Source organism: Malaclemys terrapin, chromosome 10 (genome assembly GCF_027887155.1).
Source record: "Malaclemys terrapin pileata isolate rMalTer1 chromosome 10, rMalTer1.hap1, whole genome shotgun sequence".
Lineage (NCBI taxonomy): Eukaryota > Metazoa > Chordata > Testudines > Emydidae > Malaclemys > Malaclemys terrapin.
In genome coordinates, this window is record NC_071514.1 from 79,121,180 (window position 1) to 79,141,232 (window position 20,053).

Sequence of the window (20,053 nt, forward strand, 5' to 3'; positions counted from 1 at the left end):
AATATTTGCTTGTATTTTCCTTGGTAGATGAATAGGAACTGGAGTGCCTGGCTGTTGCAATGAAATGGACAGACAGACAGTTTATACCCCATATTAAGCTAGGCAGGTGAGGGATCAACTAAGGGCATAATTAATTAATTAATGGAGATATCCCATCTCCTAGAACTGGAGAAGGGACCTTAAAAGGTCATTGAGTCCAGTCCCCTGCCTTCACTAGCAGGACCAAGTACTGATTTTGCCCCAGATCCCCAAATGGCCCCCTCAAGGATTGAACTCACAAGCCCGGGTTTAGCAGGCCAATGCTCAAACCACTGAGCTATCTCTCCCCAAGTAGGCATGTTAGAGCAGAGATATAAAGAAAATCCATTGGTCAGAGAAAGGTCTCATTTATCCAAGGCAGGATGGAAACATGGTTCTGCACTTTCTGGGCCCATCAGACCCAGACCAGGATGCAGGGAGGAGCTGGGAAGCTGTTTATCTAGTTAAGCGGATGGTCAAGAGGCATTGTAAATTAAGGACAGTTGGTTTTCTCCCCTCGCTGAGGCAAACCACCCTTTGTTTGCCATGTCACTGTTGTATTCTGACCGGGCTGAAGAATACCACAGCCCTGACGACACCACATGCTGGGCCAGGCTGGAGCAGCGCTCGGCGCAGAGGGGGTGATGAGTGTTAGCTTGACTCACTGAAATGCTATCTAAGCAGATGGCATTGCTCATTGGGTTGGGCTCAGCAGCAACAGAAACAAAACTCCAGGCATTCACAGAGCCAGTGGGGTTGACTCGCCTCGTTGGGTGCTGGCCTGTTGGAATCATTCGTCTCTGCAGAACAGATCTAGAGGCAGTGGAGATAGCTGCATAGAGCTCTGCAATCTGGACCCGGTCAAAGAGCCACTGGCCACGGTAGGCTCCTGGATTATAATGGAAAGCACTTTTCAATCATTCATTTTTCAACACGGCACGAAAAACAGCGTATCAGTCCTGGGCACGTCCAATCCAGCCGCAGCCACGGCCAGGCAGGGTCTGAGTTAGCAGCATCTCTCTGAAGAGGGCCATTGTGTGTTATTGAACGTATAGTAATGCCAGGATCTGGGAAATCGCTTTAATTGCCTGAGTGTTTCCTAATGTTTGGCTCCCGGAGACTTTATTTTTTACTCCTCGCACGATACAGCAGGATGAAACAAACAATCCAAATTGAGAAAAAGAGCCTGAATAGAAGAGATCAAGCGCAAAGGACCTGCAATGACTGGGCTAGAGATGAGATCGTTCTTGGGGCTGGATTCGGAGTTTCTTTTCTGAAATATTGGACTGATATTTGGCGGGGCGGGGGAGGACAAAGAAACAAAAAGCTTGAAATGTCCTCTTTAGGGTCCATGTTTCTGTGCCGATCCCATCTGTACGCTCATCTCCCCGGCGTCAGCCACACCTGATCCCACTGGGATGAACCAGAGGTGGGTGAGCCTCTAAGTTTTGGAAGTTCAGCTCGGATAAGCACCCCAAGCCTGGCTCTGCATCCGTAACTTTTTGGGGCTGCAAAACTGGTCTGAAAACACAGCCAGAGCAGCTTTCTATGCTCAGTCCTCCATATGAACAGCTGAATGGAAGAAACCATTTGCAGCACATAACAGTGAGTTTTATTGGCCCTACAATACCTAGGAACTGTGCTACATAATCTCAAGCACCATCTACTGGCATCTCATCTATTGACTATTTGTATGGATACGATTTTTGTCACAGTAAAATTAGGCAAAATTCACAGAGCAGTCATGGTAAAAATGTACAACATCCGGGCATGCTCATGGCAGGGTTGAAGCCCAAGCCCCACCATGCGGGGCTGAAACCAAAGCCCGAGCAGGGCTGAAGTTGACGTCTTGGACATCTGTTAAAATCACAGAATCCGTGACCTCCATGCCAAAATCATACCCTTCATTCTTTGTTTGACGTGGTGCTGAAGACGTGTTGGTCCCAGGATATGAGACACAGTGAGGGAATATTTTTACACCAACATCCCTCACCATGACAGCATCACGGCCTGCCTCAGATATCTACAAGACAATGAACAACACTCACATCCACCCCAAGCACATTGCCAACCTCATCCATTTCATCCTCACCCAGAACAACTTTACATCCAACAGCAAACACTTTGTCCAAACCCTGGGAACATCCAGGGGTACTAGTCCGGCTCCCCAATATCCCAACCTCTCCATGGGCCAGTTTGAGGAAGAATTTCTGGAAAAATGCAAGATGAAATCGACGCTGCACATGAGATACCATCAATGATATTTTCATCCTCTGGACAGATGACCTAAACTCACTCAGAGGTTTCCACAACATTTTCAACCACCACCACCCACTCATCCATCCAATTCTTTCTAGAACATTCTCACACCAGCACCAATTTCCTGGACACCACAAACAGCTTTAACAATGGAAATCTACAGACAACTGTATACAAGAAACCCACTGATCACCACATCTATATTCACAGATCCAGTAACCACCCCAAACACATCAAGATATCTGTTATCTACAGCCAGACACTCAGGTACCACAGAATATGCAAAGAGAAAGTCCAGGATACACACGTTAACACACTAAAACCACCATTTCTAAACAAGGACACTGCACCAGACAACAGGCCACCCAAATGCCCTGAGAGAACCTGCTTCAATATAAGGGGGGAAAACGCACCAATTACACACCCCTAGTTGTCACCTACTAACCCATACCATGTATTATCAAGCAATTACAACCCATACTTGATGGGGACCACATCCTGAAAGAAATCCTTCCTAAACCCCATCTCCTGGCCTTCAAACAAACCCCCAACCTGGCCAGGATTAGAAGTGAAGTCCCCACAGACCAGGACACACCAATTCACGTTAGCCAGCATACAGGTACTTCTTGAAACTGGAATGCCCTAAGCAGTGGGCCCCAAATTGTTTCATGCCAAGACCCTCTTTCAGCTCACTTCTGTTACCCGAGAGGGGGTGGAGTTGCAGAGAGAGCCTGCCCCACACTCACCCCACAGCAGCATCTCTGGCCCCTGGCTCACATTGCAGCACCTGACGGAGGAGGGTGACCGTGCTTAATTTGAGGGAGTGGTGTTGTGATCCCATGTGCCCGAGGCCAGGCCACAATGCCCAGAGCAGGGGACCAAGACCAGCCAGCCCCAGAGACTGAAGCCACTTCAACTAGGAGATATTCTGGCTTTCTTGCATTTTCCTTTTCCCCCTTTTTTGTCCATGTCTTGCAACCTCCTGGTACCTTTTTGTGACCCCCTCTCCGCCCCCTGGGAAATGCTGCCTTAAGCATTCCTTGTGCCTGGATCAGTGATGGCTAGAGCCCCCATGAGGCAGGAAATGGTAGTGTTTAGTAGCCCACCTAGATAGGCATGTCCCAGCCGTGTTTACATCCCTTCTACCCCATTTTGCTTTGGCCTGTTATAGAATCATAGAATATCAGGGTTGGAAGGGACCTCAGGAGGTCATCTAGTCCAACCCCCTCCTCAAAGCAGGACCAATCCCCAGACAGATTTTTGCCCCAGATCCCTAAATGGCCTCCTCAAGGATTGAACTCACAACCCTGGGTTTAGCAGGCCAATGCTCAAACCACTGAGCTATCCCTCCACTCATGGCCTGCCCACAGAGAAGTCAGATAAAAACAGAAAATACTCTTGCTGGAAGCTCACAACGTAACACGACTTTATTTCTTGGAATCCAGAACCAGAACACACAAGAATCGAAAAGAGAGTGAGAGGGGGCCCCCAAACAAAGTGGCCTTGCAGCCTGGTGCACAGGGTCCCAGCACAACTCAGGTCTGGCCCAGCCGCCCCTCCGTTGGTCTACAGGGAGCAGACAGGCCATACCTGAGTGGCGCTGTGGCCCTGCTTTGGTCACTTGAAATATCGGAAGGGGTGCAATTAAAGTGATGGCTTGTCATTTAAGCTTGCCCTACGTCACGTGGCCAACCATGGTTAGTCCCACCCCACTCCACCCCTGGGGCTTGGGCTATCAGGGTTTTGTCCCACTTTCCTTGTGGGCCTTTGGGTCTGGGCAGAGTGTACCCACCACCTTTGGGTCCCTCCTGCAGCATTTGGTTTCCTCTTTCCTCTTGACACTGGCCCAGGATCTGTGCTGGTTGACGGTGTTTAGTCTCCCACTCCCTTGGGGCTGCTTCGGCCAGCAGTCTGCACTCTGGGGCTGGATAGTCATTAGCCCAACAAAGAGCCCTTGCCACAGAACCTTTGGATCATTGAAGGGATTAGGAAAAGCAGCATCGGTGCCCCTCTTCTTCACCCTCTGGTGCCTGCCTGTGCCTCCTCAAGCCCAGAAGAGCCCGATTCTCCGTGAAACATCCCATTAGATACCAGAGTGGAGGGAAGTGCTCAGCTGGCGCCGAGGGAGACATAAAAGCTCCCAGCGCGTGGGCCGCGGGTTGCACATTTTCACTCCTCTCCACACTCCCTTGTGAATCCAGCGGAGGAAGGTGAGAACAGCAAAGAGGAGGAGAAGAGCTTTTCTCAGGAGAATGCCTATCAAACAAGATGCTGCCCAAGGCAATTGACAAAGCAGTAGTCTTATTAATAAATCATGCCCACGCATAGGCGACGCGAAGAGGGGGGCATGCGGGGTCAAGTGCCACACAGATTTATGCTTGGCCTGGGGGGCGAGGGGGAGGTCCTTCTCCCACTGCACCTGCCCCGTGGCACACTTGGCCCCTGTACTTGACAACCGGGCCCAGGACCAATCGCTTCTCACGCCAGCTACTCCGGGTCGCTGCTCTGTGCAGTGCAAGGGGCTGGGGAAGCCAGGGAAAGGGGCTGAACATGGTGGGGGGTGGGAGGCGCAGCGGGAGAAGGACAGAGTCCCATGTCCCCCCCGCAGGTAACTCTTGTGGGGCGGCAGAATGCGGCAGCCCTGGGATGGGCTCAGGATGGGGTAGGGGCGCGCTAGGCAGAGGAGACACATGGGGCGGTCACATGTCCTCCCCTTTAGATTGTGCCCCCCAGATTGAAGAGGCACGAGTCGTCTACGTGCACATGCCACACCCTGCTCTCTGCGCTGGTAGAGGCAAGAGGATTTGAAGACTCACCAAGAGGGTCTGACAGAGTTTACATTTAAAGAAATCCAAAACCAGCTACTGTCTCTGTCAGATGTGCTGAGAAGAGGAGACTAATCCACAAAAGCTCTTCAATCCAACAGTGGCATTTAATCTTCCAGAGAGAAAGACATGGTCTATGGCATCACATGCTGACTGGCAGAGGTGACACTTGCAGGCAGTATCGCCTTGCATGGGCTTCAGTTCTTTTAGAGCTATAGAATTGTGGTTTCACTCTGAAAAGTAACAAACTGGCATCCGGGGGCTCCGTGTTTATTCTTCTTCACTGACTTTAGCTCAAGCTGTGCGCTGTTTACAAGGAGAAGGAGATTTGCTTTCTCCTAACAGCCAACCTTGCTAATGCAGCCTGGGATCTGAGGGTCAAGCTGGGTTCTTTCCATCTCATGCAGCATCACCTGTAGTAAGAGTTCTGCAGGACAATTCGGGCCCTCAATTCGGCAACTCCACTGCCATTTGACTGTGTCCTTTTTGACGCCTGTGCAGCCTCTAACTTTCAATGGGCTTGTCAAAAGAGTAACTCACTAGAGCTCACTGAACTATCCTGTTGATGATGTACGAGGCGGAATAGACGCTGGCTCCTCCGCTCTGTGCTGGCTGCTGTTCTGTGGCAGAACATGGTCCGTGTCACACAATGAATTCCCACCAATGAAGGCCTCTTCTGCATTGCTCATGTCCAGCTATCCATCCATCTCTGCAGGATATGCTATCCAGGCCACTTCTCGCCTGGTTTTGCTTCGTGATTTCATAACCTGTGATTCAAACAGCAGGGCTGCTTTTTTACTGGGAAACCCTGGGATAGACTCAAGAGAGAAAAAATCCTCCTTGGACAACATAATCCGTCTGCAATGAGTCACATTATGAAAATAGCCACGTTTGTTCTGCCGTGCTACACTGACATCGGCAGCAGGGGAACAGTTTAACAGCTGAGGAGTTTCAGTTTGCGATGGTTAATTTGCCATTGTGAATAGTCTCCCTACAGGCAAAGGGCAGAGGTGAGTGTACATGGTGAATTTCAGGCTGAATCAAAAACACTAGAAACCCAGGGTAGCGCCCCCAGGGGCAGGGACCAAAGATGGCCACTGGAGGGCGGATTTTTTTGCCTTCATTTGGATAATTTCCCAGCAACTAAAGAGTTATTGCATTGGCTTCAAGATCGGCATCCTATTGCTGATCACTGATGCTCTCTTTACTAGGATAGGGCTGTAAGCGTTGGTTTCCCCATTTGACGAACGGGGATCGAATACTTACCCACCTCGGTGGGGTGTTGCAAGGCTTCGTTTGTTACAAAGCACTTTGAAGAATTCCCCTAAAAGAGCACTGGAGGGCAAAGCGACCCTGTTCACTGCTAATAATCAGAGAGCTGTGGAGATGCTACAGTCAGAGCAGGAATAGAATCCAAATGTACCCCCAAATCAGGGCAGGCCGCCCCAGTGCTCTGGCGTGGTCCGCTCTGTACCGCCCCTGTCATTACGCCCCTACCTGCCTCTGCGGGAAGGACGCGTCCTACAGAATCTCTTTGGTACTTCAAAGACTCCTGTCACCATGGTACCTAAGCATCGCACAGCAGTTCAGCTTCAATAAGCCTGTCCACAAAAGATTATAATCACATCGGCGCCTTCCAGTGGGCATTCTTTTCACCCTTACTTCCTACTCCCCTCCTTGTGAAGGCGCCTAGAGGATTCCAGTGAGAATTATCCCCTTTTGGTTGGGTTTTTGAAGCAGCCTATAAATAGTAATAGAGAATGTTATCACTGCTACATAATTCTATAGGCTGCGTCAAAAACCCTGCAGAAAAGCACTTGAGGTCCTATTGTCTATTAAATCCTCTAGGTTTTCTGAGTGATTTCTATATCTCCCCAGTGGTTTCATTCCTATTCAGTTCAATGAGACTGTTCCAGGAGGGTTTCTCCTGTTTTCCCCTCCACTCTAACCCATTCTGCGGGCCCAGACATACTTTGTACCACCAAAATGTGAGCAGACCAGCCCAGCCCATGTAAGGGAGGAGGGATAGCTTAATGGTTTGAGCATTGGCTACTAGACCCAGGGTTGTGAGTTCAATCCCTGAGGGAGCCATTTAAGGATTTGGGGCAAAAATCTGTTTGGGGATTGGTCCTGCTCTGAGCAGGGGGTTGGATTAGATGACCTTCCAACCCTGATATTCTATGATATAAGGCTGAGCACACCCTTCCCTGCCAATAGGGATCCAGGATCTTTGGGGGTGGGAAGGGACATATGCATCAGAGGAATATGGTGAAAAATGGGAGTTCATTTGGGGCTCTGTGTCCAGAGAAAGCGTAGACATGAGAGACAGCGGTGCTTTTTCAGGCAACGGTAAAGTCGGCAAGGGGGCTGGGTTGGATCTGTTTCCTGTCTCGTCTTTCGGTGGCATCTCGTTTTCATGCCTCCGTTAAACATCCATCCCGAGGATGAGGCTCCTGTATCTCTCTCGCAGCTGGGAAACGCAGCTCGTGCTGGATCAAACACTGAGGACGCAGAGCGGTTGCTCTTATATTGTAGCTGTGGCTGCGGGAGTGGAACCTGGCTTGCATCTTCAGCACGCCCATCGCTTGCTCCAGGGGAGATTTAGTTGCTTGGGTGCTATTAGGAGGGACTGATGCTAAAAAGCCTTGGCTCAGCTGTGTGGTGGGGGATGCTCCGTTAGACCCCAGCCCTGCCCCTGGAGGAGAGCCAACAGTCAGGCCTGGAGGGGGCAGTTCAGAGGGAAAAAGCCACTGTTGTTCCTGGCTCTTCCCCTGAGCAGGTGGAAGCCCCTACCCGTGAGCATTACACTTTATTCTATGTGGCTAGCTCCCCTCTCTGGGCAGTGAATTAATAGACAGCAGCAACACTTCCCCCTCGGTGGCTTTATTACATGGCCGAGGGGGCCTGGGTAGGAAAACAGCCATGCTGGGGCTGGTGGGGAAGGCCTGACGGGTGTGCACCTGAGCTGAGATCCACAGGAGTTCGCCCTGTTGCTGTACACGCCAGTCTCCCATGACCATGCTCCGTTCTGCTCTGCAGCCATACATCCAGCTGGGCCCAAGGCCCTGGCATACAGGTGTGCCAGTGCTGCCGAGAGGCTGCCCTTTATGGCCTGGCCCCAGTCACATGACACAGGCCAGGGCTCCACTGGGCCCTACTCAGGGCCCAATAAGTCCAACGGCTACCGTTACAGAGCAGAGGGGCCTGGGAACAATGGCTCTGCCGTCCTTTGACCGCGGGAATGCCAGGATTTAGCCTGTGATTTAAGCTGCCCGGTTGCAGCAGAGCAGGATTACAGGTGCTTTGCTGGGGCTCAGTGAGTAATACTCCAGCCTTTGGCTGACGGGGACGTGGGCTGAAATGAGGAAAAGGGTTTCACAGACGGGGCTTTGACCATCAGCCCTCCCTAGCAGCACAGACCAGCAGCCCATGCTGTCCCCATCAGTCCCAACTAAGCTACACCAGCATTCGCCACCTGCCAGGATGCATCCCTCCTTCAGCAGAGGCAGCCCCTTCTGCTGAGCCCAGAGCCACTGCCAACGAGACGCGTGGGGAATCGAGCCCCGGAAAGGTTTCAAACGACGCAGTTCCATGGCATCGCGGGGGGAAATCAATGCCAACCCTTCAGCTGGAAGGTCAGCTCTGCAGAGGGCGCCTTGGCCGCCTGCAGAACGAAGAGGCTCCAAAGCAGCGCTGGGCGAGCAGCGCTCGCTGAAGGCTTCGCCTCTCTCTCTCCGGCCATGCTGTGAATTACAGCTGGATATTTCTGCACAGGGTTGGATGGGTCATGCTCATTGAAAGGGAAAGCCGTGAGAGCTGCACGCAGGCATACGGAGCTCCTGGTACTAGAATCCCACTGAGGCAGGGCAGAGAGAGACAGCCGAGAGCGGTTAAGAGCTGCAAATGTGGACAGACAAAACGCAACACCTCCCGTGTGCCTTCCCCCGCCCTATTCGCAGCACAAGTTCATCCTTGAAAGGGCTGGTCCTCTTTGCAGAAAAGAATCTGTCCAGCCGACCAGATGATTTCCCCCACCCCAAGAGGTTCAGATTCATAAATTATACAAGGATTAGTTATTTTTTCCCTTTGGAACTTCCTTCCCCTCCAGAGTCTGTAACTTCCCTGGCTGTTAACCTTCAGAGGGTAAAAAGAAGAACAGGAGTACTTGTGGCACCTTAGAGACTAACAAATTTATTAGAGCATAAGCTTTCGTGGGCTACAGCCCACTTCTTCAGAGGGTAGTGCACAGCCCACGAGAAGGATGGTGGGGGAAGGGGTTAAGGTGCTAGCCCCCACCACAGGCAAGCCAGGTACAATTGCCAGCTCCGCTACAGCCTGTGTGAGAGACCAGGTCCAGATTAAAGAGTTGTGGGGTGCTGTGCTCTATGGAAGCTGGGGGGCCCCCACTTTCTCTCAATTAGATAGCCAATGTGAGATAAAAGACAATAACCGCCTGAGGTGAAAATTCAGTGTCCCACCCCTCCTCTGGCCCCCTAGCGCAGAGCTTCTTCGCCATGGGGCTCAGTGCAAGCCTGATGGTTTGGTGGGTTACGGTAGAAGCAGGCAGGCCAAGTGCCGGGTGACAGCACCACTCATTCAGGTTTGGCCCAGCCGCCCCTCCGTCCCGCCGGGGGGATGCGTGAGAGCCAGATTTGAGTGAATGGCATTGTGACCTGGTGCCACTCAGGGCTTTGTTGCTGCTGCTCTTGTTTCTTTTTCTGGTGAGAGGGGGCCTTCCTGAGGTGGGGACCCCACGCCAGGGCACCGAGAGCACGTTGGTTAATCTGGACCATGCACGAGACGTGGAACAAGTCACTTAGTTGCTCTGGGCCTCGGTTTCCCCTTCTGTACAATGGGGATAATAGTACTGCCCTGCCTCACAGGGGTATTGCGAGGATAAATATACTGACAATTGTGCGGTGCTGAGATACTAAGGTAAAGGGGCCATGTAGGTACCTAAGAGAGGTAGAGTTTTGTTATGTGGTTTGATTTGATCTGAGGAGGTCTATTTATTAGTATATTTTAAAAGATGCTCAAGGATGACAAGAGCATTGGACGGTGGCACTTTGACTGGAGAGCAGTAAGCATCCAGAGCCATACAAAACAACAGGTTTGTAGCACTGGCAGCCGGGAGCGGTTCCAGGCACCAGCACACCAAGCGCGTGCCTGGGGCAGCAAGCCGCAGGGGGCGGCCTGCGGGGGGTCCGTCGGTCCCACGGTTTCGGCGGCGGTCAGGCCACTCCCAGGGCAGCCAGCTCTCCAGCCCTCCTTTCCCAGCTATAAAAATCACCTGCCCCAAGCAGTTTTGGCTCCAAAAAGTGCTACAGACTCTAGGACGTCTACTAAGGGCTTTGCTATTGCTATTGATTTTAAGTGGAAGGTGCTCAGATACCACAGAGATGGGTGTCGTATGAGAGAGAGAATGAATCAGTCCTGCTTGGCTGTCAGATCTCAGGCTGGCAGCTAAGGGAAAACAAATCTGTTTACCTTTAAAGTGACTCTGTTTAGTCTGGAATTAGTGACCCCCGACGGAGGTGCAATGGTGCCGTTTTTACTGTCACTCCTCAGAGCAGAACTGCACTTTAAATCCGTACCCAGGATGTTTTGTAAACCCAACCGGCCACTGTGGTTTTAACATCCGCCACAACACCATCCAGAACCGGCTGGTGAAAGCCATCCCGCTGTCCCTGGGGAAGATCACCGTCGACTCCGCCATCCCCGGGACAGACAGCCGACTGCGACCTGACATCGTCGTGACGGACGCAGAAAAGAAGAAGGTCCTCATGGTAGGTGTCACGGTGCCATTTGAAAACAGGTCACCGGCCTTCCACGAGGCCCAAGCACGGAAGGCTTTGAAGTACACCCCGCTGGCCGACACCCTGAGAGCCCATGGCTATGAGGTCCAGATACACACCCTGATCGTGGTAGCCCTGGGCTCGTGGGACCCCCACAACGAGCCAGTACTGAGAGCGTGGGGAGTCAGGCGACGCTACGCCCGGCTCATGACACAGCTCATGGTGTCTGACACCATCAGGTGGTCCAGAGACATCTATACGGAACACATCATGGGACACCGTCAATACCACGTTGAGTAATCGAGACCGCTAACCAGGGAAATAACCCACTTCCTTCCCTGATGAACCAAAGGACGCACCCCACCCAGGTACTTGTTCGCTACACTGATACTGACTTGGACTCTATACATTCCATGGGTGGCGTACCCGCACCCATTTATCCACTGACGCTTTAAAAACTCCCGCACTCCAATCTGGGTCTATGTTGGTTGTGTGATATGTAGGTCTCTAGTGATTCTTGTAACCTGTACCTGTAATCCCTCATAACTCAAGCCTGACCCCAGATGTACAGTACCTTCTCTCTTAACTTGTGTCTATTTAATTTTAAACATTAACTTTAATAAAATGTTTATTACGTAGCTGACTAGTGACTAAGGAATTTCTGGAGTTCTCCTCCATCCTTACATAGATTCCACACCCAGTGAGGGCAACGGACCTTATAGGGATCCCTGATATTATATAGTAAGTGGGGGGGACCTCAACGAGACAATGGTCAAAGCACGGTTGTCTAGGATGGCCTTAGTCTGTATGTAGAATATGGCTGAAAGATTCATGCCATAATCAATACATGTGGGAGAAATGCAGTTCTTACCTCTTCCTTGCCCTAGTGCAGTCAGGCCTCCTCAACACCAGGGCTAATGCAGAGGAACAACAGCACTGCTTCAGTTTCAGTGACTTGCTGCAGGGGGAGGGGGGTTCTCTTCCTTAGGACTGACTCATCCAGGATGCACCAGACAGTCTCCTGCCAAAATACAAACCAGGATAATGACACCCCATGTGCTTCTTCACGTCCTCTCCTAAACAATGGCATGCTGTTGCTGTGCGCTGCTAAGCAGCTGATGTGTTCCACCCCAGAGGTGACTCCATCGCAAAGTAAGGGGATCTTCAGCTAATCCGTTCTGGCAATCTTTTGTTACAAAAGGCACTGTGGCAATCTAAGTGAGGACACTTTGCTCATTCCATGGTTAGCTAGGGCTACGCCATTCACTGTCTTCTGATTTTTATGGCCCTCCTATTACAGGAATGAGGCATTCGACAGCATTTCCTTTTGGCCTTTTCAGACTTCTCTGCTCCCTTTTCCTGGAACACATGCTCCAGCTACAAGTTCAATACCTCTCCATCCTGATAGAGGCAGCAGGTTTAAAAATAGCCCCCCAGCCATGCCCAGATCAAATGAGGGTATGTGCGTCTTGCACAGCGGAATTAGCCTCGCAGCGCCCCCTTTGAAGCACAAAGAAAGAACTGTGCAAAATTAAAATTACAGGGCAAGAGCCTAGAAAGAAAGGAGCAAAGATCTCCCTGTAGAAATACATTTCAAGAGGCAGAGCCCAATGCCCAGTGTTGCTAAGGGAGCAAGGGGGCAGGAGGTGCCGGGTGTGTGCATGCGTCCTGGTGGGAAGAATGTGCCAGTGCTGGTTTCACCTCCTCTTCTCTATTCGGAAAAGGGACAAATCCCACCTCTTGGGGGGCTGTCAGAGCAGCAGATCCCACCCCTCTCCAGCTCTGGCTCTTGGAAAACGCATGGATTTACCAGCCTGGGGAGAGAGAGGAATCTGCTGGAACAGATCTCCCAGCTCTGCTCTTAGCCCAGGCCACAACACCCACCTCATTGGGGACTGGCAGGGACCCCTCGGTGGTCCAGCCTGATCTTTGTTAACAGCAGCTAAGATCTGCCTTGGCATTCAAACAACACTGCTTCCGATTTACATTCTAGCATCTGCCAGCAGAGCAGATCGCCCTCACATCTCTCTCCGTCTCTGGGAGGATATCAGCTCCAATTGCACAGCACTCAGGCCACCGTTTATCTGTCATTTCACGTGCCATGGAACTTTGGACAGGTCTGGAGAAGAGCAACTCTTGCTCGCAGCTTCAATTCAATCGCTGACAACTTAAAAGCCTCCAGGGTCACAAGGACCACTTAGAAGGCAATCGGAGTAAATAAATGCCTGCATCTTCATGGGAAGGAAAATAGCTTGGACAGGCAGCTGCACCAGGATTATTTCCAGCAGAGTGATCGCTTCCCCATCTACCTGCCAGCCACAGCTTTAATATACATTAGGGGCTTTTAGCCTTTGGACTTGAAGACAGCTGTCTGCAGGTAACTGACTCCTATCTTCACTTCCATCTGTGGTCCTTGAAGGCTGTTTTCTGCAGGGTGAAATAACATACAGCCGAGAGAGAGCAGGGATTGTTTTTTTTAGAGGCTGTAAATTCGTGGGCACAGGCAGAAAACCAGAGTGATGCTGTTATAGTGACAGGGACCTTTGTGTCTAACGCAGCCCTGTCTGCTCAGCTGCATGGAATCTGTCTGCACGTCTGACGACAGCTTCTCACCGCGACATCTTCACAGTTAAGTGCATCTATTATTATGCTCTGGGGCTGAAAAAATCCATAATTGCAGAGAGATGGAGCTGGGTCCATGCACTTCTGTACCCTGCCACCCTAAGAATGCCACGGATCATGCCAATGCCACCTTTGAAGTCCTCGCTGACACCAGTGATGTCTTGGTCACCTACTTCCTGGGGTGCATCCTGGCCGTGATGTGCCTGGTGGGCATAGTTGGCAACATCTACACATTGGTGGTCGTGAACCTCTCCATGACATTCACTGGCTCGATGTACATTTATATCGTCAACCTGGCACTGGCAGATCTCCTGTACCTGTCGACCATCCCCTTCGTGGTCTGCACGTATTTCGTGAAGGACTGGTACTTTGGAGATGTGGGTTGCAGGGTCCTGTTCAGCCTGGACCTCCTCACCATGCACGCCAGCATCTTCATCCTCACCATCATGAGCACTGAAAGGTACCTAGCCGTAGTCAAGCCATTAGACACTATTGGGAGATCCAGAGACTACCGGAGGACTGTCACCTGCCTGGTGTGGCTGGTGTCCTTTCTTCTTGCCCTCCCTACTATGATCCTCATAGACCTCAGGACGAGTTACCAGGGCGGGGTGACCAAGCGCATGTGCCATCCCACTTGGCAGATGGAGACCTACAAAGTGTACCTCACCATCCTTTTTAACACCTGCATCCTGGCCCCTGGGCTTGTCATCTGCTACTTATACATTAAGTTGGCCAAGACATACTGGAGATCTCAGACTGCTGTTTTCACCACCAGGGAAATGAACCGGTGCCCCAAGCAGAAAGTCCTGTACATGATATTCAGCATCGTCCTCACCTACTGGGCTTGTTTCATTCCCTTCTGGCTCTGGCAGCTGCTCAGTATCTACTACAAGCAGCCAGGGAACCTCACCAACACCACCAGGGTCTACATCAATTTCATCGTGACCTGCTTGGCCTACAGCAACAGCTGCATTAACCCTTTCCTTTACACGCTGCTCTCCAAGAATTACAAAGAGTATCTGAGGAGTCGCCAGAAGAACTGCATCCACCTCTCCACGTTAAAGCCCAAGAGGCGCTCCTCGAGGAGGTCCATGTTCTCTGGAAGCCACACCTACACGGAATCCATAGCCATCGCTCAGATCACAGGGCTCACGAACGAGGATGTCTGCACTCTGTGAAAGGTGAGTAGGTGTGAGGGGGAAGGGAGCTATTTAATGATTCATGCTCGTGGGTTTTATTTACATGTGTGGTACCACCTGCGTGGCACAGCTGCACCAGAAATTACGTTCAAATTTAACACACTAGGTATGAGCAACATATTCCCCTCCGGTAGCCAATCCACATAGAGGATAAGAGCCTACTACAGCTACCAGCTAACCAAGTTACTCATTGGGAACACGGTAGAAGCCCAGACTTTGGAGCCGAAAGTCCTGGGTTCTAGCCATGTTGACCCCACATGGTGCTGGTAGGTCATTACACATGTAGAAGATCATTACAGTAGCAGCTCTGGTCTAAACTATATTTACATAACTCTCATTTCGAGTCAGTGTGGCAGGGAAAAGGAGGCTACGTGGTACAAGCACCAGGCCTCGGTTTTCTGGCATCCAACACCAGACAAAGGCTTTAAGGATCACTTAATACTTGGCAGTTACTGCTTCTCCACATTGAGAGAGAGCCCTTAAATCTAATGTAACTGAATGGAAAACACGGATGCTGCTTTTTCTCCCCCTCCCCCCAGAACCAGTTCATTTCATTTGTGTTTGCATTGTAATCAACATCTTTCCCTTGACGAGCCCAGTGTGTTGTTAGAGCTGATAGGATGTTGTTAAACAATGACGATGTCACAACAATAAAGAGGTAAAACAATAGCTCCCAGCCCGGAGAGGCAGAATTGGAAGAACCAGGTTCTTTTGGGGAGTATTTCAGATTATAATTAAAACCTAGTCTCACGGTGTCCATTCAAGTTCCATTGAAAATTAGTTTAGATTTACTAGCAAAATGATCTCCAGGCAAAAAGCAGGGCTCTGAACTGAATTGATCCTTTCAGTTCTGTGCCATCGTGCTTTCGGGATTGTTTTGGACACACTGCTTTTGATGACAGCTATCGAACGACTGCTAAATCCAGCCCCAGAAGACTATGACCTTCCCTCATCACACCCACACAACAGAAGTTAGCTTTCAAGGACAGAGTAAATTCTACTGTGCATTTTAGTGCCCTGGCGGATCTGACAGGCTGGGTGTGATTCTAAGGCCTGGCCTATGTTACATCAGTTACAGCTTCCCGCCATTGCTACCACCGCTGTACGGGTCCATCAGTGGAAGGGCTCTAGTCTAGGCAGGCTGACAGCATTTTAAACACCACATGGACTAAGCCTGCTCCGAGCAGGTCTCCACAAGAGTGGCGGCTGGGAGTCTGTCCATGACTAGTGGGACTTCGCTGCAGGTAGCAATGGTGGGAAATTCGGGGGAAGTCAGTCTAATGTAGGCATAGTCCATGTGGCGTTTGCACAAGCAGAAATGTGGTCTCCCTAGGCCACCAGGGGCCTTGAAAGGCCTGGCCTAGATTAGGGAATTTTAGTGACAAATTGCTTCTCTTGCTAACACCCACTGGGAGCCATAGTGTAGCCACCCCCTGGCTCCAGTGTGCATTCATTAACATGTTCCACCAATTGTCTTTCCAGCTGAGCCGGCCTGGAGGCAGCCCCCTCTGGAGGCGTTAGTCTGTGCTGGCCAGATGGTGCTCCCTAGCAAAATGACTGGCCAAGTATTATTTTATCAACTACACGTGGTTAATAACCTAGTAATTAAATCAGGATGCTTTGATCAACCAATCTAAGTTATTAACCAATCACATGGTGTGTTAATATCATCTGCTGCAAAGAGCCACAGGAGATGTATTAAAAAGTCACTTGCAGCTCCCAAACCTCAGTCTGAATATCAGTGTTATTGTGTCCTCTTCCCTCTCTGTAGGGTCTGTGGGGAAGAGCAGTGGCCCTATCAACTCACCCGCCAGAAGGTCTTCTGTCGCTGGGTTCTCCTTGGGACACAGAGGCTGAGGAGGAACAACGGTGCCAAACCTCCTGCCATCATTTGCATCCCATGCACCTGTCCCTGTTCTACTGGTTCCTGCCCCAACGGTGATGGTTCTGAGCTGTTGCCATCTAACCCAGTGTCTGAGCTTCTTCTGCTATTAGGTGCCCATCAGCGCCTGCCACTTGGGCACCATCATGAAATGAAATGAACACAATTAATGTTGTCCCTAGGCAGGCAACGGACTGACTCTGCTGTAGGCTACCTCCCACCGGCTGACTGACATAGCACCCCGATGGTAACACCCCAGGAAGGAGAAGCCGGATGGACAGTGGTGCATCTCGAACTGTACCCTACAGGTGACCAAGCTGAGCAGAGAAGGTTAAGCCCTGGGACCTCACTGCCGGTTGTCACCACTGTGACGGGACATGTGGGGAGAATATGCAGGTGGACGAAGGGCTGTGCACCATATGGATGCTGTCGTGGACTCTAGGGAACAACTTTCCCAACGGAAGGCCCAAAGTTAAAACGCCAGACGAGCCCAGGAGGCAGGTGGGTGACTTGCTGCAGGCTGTAGTGAGGATGTAACAAGGCTACCTGAACTCCGCTCCCCTGCGACATCAGAGCGAGGAACGGCTCTGGCACGGCCTGCCCGGTTCTGCTGCATTCCTCTCTCTCCCCGCACAGTGTGGCACGAGGTGGCACTCAAGCCATTTGCTGGCTAACCCCCCCGCCGGATGTTGCATTTTTATTATTGGGTGCAAAGGTTCCATCAGTAAAATAAAAATACGCTGAAAGAGGCGGCGGCACTTTTCTCTGCACCTAGGGGCAGCTCTCGGTTGGGCCAGAGCTGAAAGCAGGTCCCTTTAAATGGTGTGGGTGGGGGCAGTGTACGAGGGTTGGCCCAGAGGGGACTGCTGGAGTTGGGGGGGGGGGGGAGAGGGGAGGAAGTGGGTCTCGAGCTGTGTGGGCACTGCCAGGAAATGGGACAAGGAGGGTCCCACTCAGAGGCGGATTAAGAGCTCCTGGGGCCCCGGGATGGAGCAACGTGGGGGCCCTGCCCCTGGCACCGGAACTGTGGCCCGACCCCACCCCTTTTGTGGGCCCCGCCCATGGCCCCACCCCATTCCACCCCTTCCCCTGTTCCACCCATGGCCCCGCCCTGTTCTGCCCCAAGACCAGAGATGCTGTGCCCCTGCTGTGAGCCTGGGGCTGTGGTGGGAAGCAAGAGCTCCTGTAACTCCAGGGCTGTGGTGGGGAGAGGGTTTTCCAGGGGTCCCAAATTGGCTGGGGCCCCTGGACACACTTTAGAAATGGGGAAATTGAACCTATGAGTCAAGATATACATCCGCCAATCCCTCCCTCCCAAGGGGGCTGGCCAGTTGGAAGCCATACTCCAGCCACTGTTCTACTGGAGACACGAGTTCTCAGGGCCACTGGGAGTGGGAATTCATCACCGTATTTACTGGGCTCTGTATACAAAACACAGTGGGCCCAGCCCTGCGGTCCTTGCTCAGGCAAAACTGCCACTGCTATCACCTGCCACACACACACACAGGCTCAGACCCATTCTCCTCACACAGGAACAAGTTCCCAGAGTCACTGCCATGCAGGGGGGACCGTGAGACAGAGACAAATGTTGAACACGATCACCGTCCTGCAAGGACAGGCTGGTGGGGGGAGCTGGAGATTGGGGAGTGGCTCTGGAGTCTTTCACCAGTGGTCCAGATCTAATCCAGGCCAGGAGGGATCGAAAGGTGCTCCCACGTTATTGCTATCTGAAGTGTGTTTGGAAGTGTCAGTCCCGCCCCTAGCAGACACCTACCCTCATCCCAAACATGGCAGGCAACTGCAGCCTCAACAGAGCGCCCACGGGTTACGTTGGCTTTGGAGACCCAACTCCCTACCTGCTCTGAGACCTGGGCTGCGTTAGCAGAGCACCAGGGGGTTACCCTGCTGTGGCCCAGGCTGTCTCCATCCTGTCCAGCCAGCATGTGGCTGCAGGACTGCCAATTTGGCCCCTTTCACCCACGCTTTCTACAGCCCTGCACGGGAGACTCTGCCATGGAGAAAATGGCCCATACCAGTCCCGACCCAAAGGCTGGCGGTTCCCTCCCCCCAAGCAGGTGAGACAGATCAGGGCTACAATCTGCAGAACAAAGAGCCCAGCCCGGCACTCAAACCAAGGTGAGTGCATATGGAGATTTCTGTAGGAGGTCAGGTCGCCAGGGCCAGAGTCGGAGAGAACAGTCTCCACCAACCCCTCTGTGACGGAGGATGCTGGCGATTGATGCTGGTTTTGCTGGACCCTCCCCCAGGAAGCCTTTTCAGCAGCTCAGATAGTTAAAGCTCCTCCGCTCGGCGAGGAGTGACGCATGCACCATGCGAACCAGGCATCTGCCCTGCAGCTGCATCCACTCGCTGAGCTCAGGGGTTGTGCTCTCAAAGTGCCCGCATGATTCCACTTCCAAAAGGCATTTATGTACTCAGGAGCCTAAGGGAAGGAGAGGTAGGCTCCTAAGTCACTTTTAAATAGGGAGCATGGCCTCCTAAGTCACTTGGGTGATTTACATTTTTTTACCCCAGTTCCCAAGTACACAGAGCCCAGGACACGGCTAAGGGGGCTCAGACCCTGAACGCACTGGCCCTTTTCACGTTGTTTCAAATTCTTTACAGCTCGAGACTTGTCCACACTGACTGATGGACCATCTCTTCCGTCAGCCCCAGAGGTGAAAGTAAGTCGGTAAGCCCCCGTACGGCGTACCAGCAAGAGCCAGTGCGCCGTACGGGGGCAGCCCCGCTTCCCCAGGCAGCAATTTAAAGGGCCCGGGACTCCCAGCAGCGGGCTTGTCTACACAACAAAATTAAGTCGATTTAAGTTAGGGCGACCTACATCCATCGTAGTAATTAAATTGGCTCTTCACGTCCACCCTACCCTCCTTCTGCTGGTGGTGCGCGTCCTCAGCAGGGGCACTTGCTCATTAAGTGGGGCATTGTGGGGGGGGGGGGCTGACAGCCCGAGCGGTCTGCACTGGGGTGGCAGGGTCCCAACTGTCAAAGGCAGCAACAGGGGATGTAAGCAACACCCCCAGTGCATACACGGACACTAGGTTGACCTACCCGCTATGCCTCTTGCAGAGGTGGAGTTATTAAGGAGATGTAGTGGGTGACTTACATTGGCGGAAGCAGCAACATAATGTGGACACTTACAGAGTTAGGTCGACGTAAGCACTGAAACGTAGACCAGCCCTGAGTGAACAGATGCTGCAAACCTCATCTCTGTGCAGACACGCACCCCTGGGACACAGAGGTTACCACAAACTAAGGAACAGTGTCTCTGTGGGAGCACTTCACTGACACGGTGGGGGCCGTTATTGCTAATCAGGTCCTGTTCCCTTGGGGCTGGTCAGGAAGGGGTGGGGTGGGGTGTGAGTGAGAGTCCAGTCACTTTAGGGCTTTTATTTTTTTAGCCCTCCCCCAAAATGCAGCCAGCTGGAGAGATGG

General features: G+C 51.9%; 1 protein-coding gene across 1 annotated transcript; it reads left to right on the plus strand.

The window, feature by feature from the left end:
- The first annotated feature begins 13,581 nt into the window (after nt 1-13,581).
- Nucleotides 13,582-14,697, plus strand: LOC128844933 (urotensin-2 receptor-like). The gene has a single exon (XM_054043087.1). It carries the CDS (start codon nt 13,582-13,584, stop codon nt 14,695-14,697), a length of 1,116 nt encoding a protein of 371 aa, XP_053899062.1.
- The last annotated feature ends 5,356 nt before the right edge of the window (nt 14,698-20,053 follow it).

What these genes read in the sequence shown, in the direction of transcription:
- LOC128844933 (XM_054043087.1), top strand. Translation starts at nt 13,582, where the DNA reads ATGGAGCTGGGTCCATGCACTTCTGTACCCTGCCACCCTAAGAATGCC.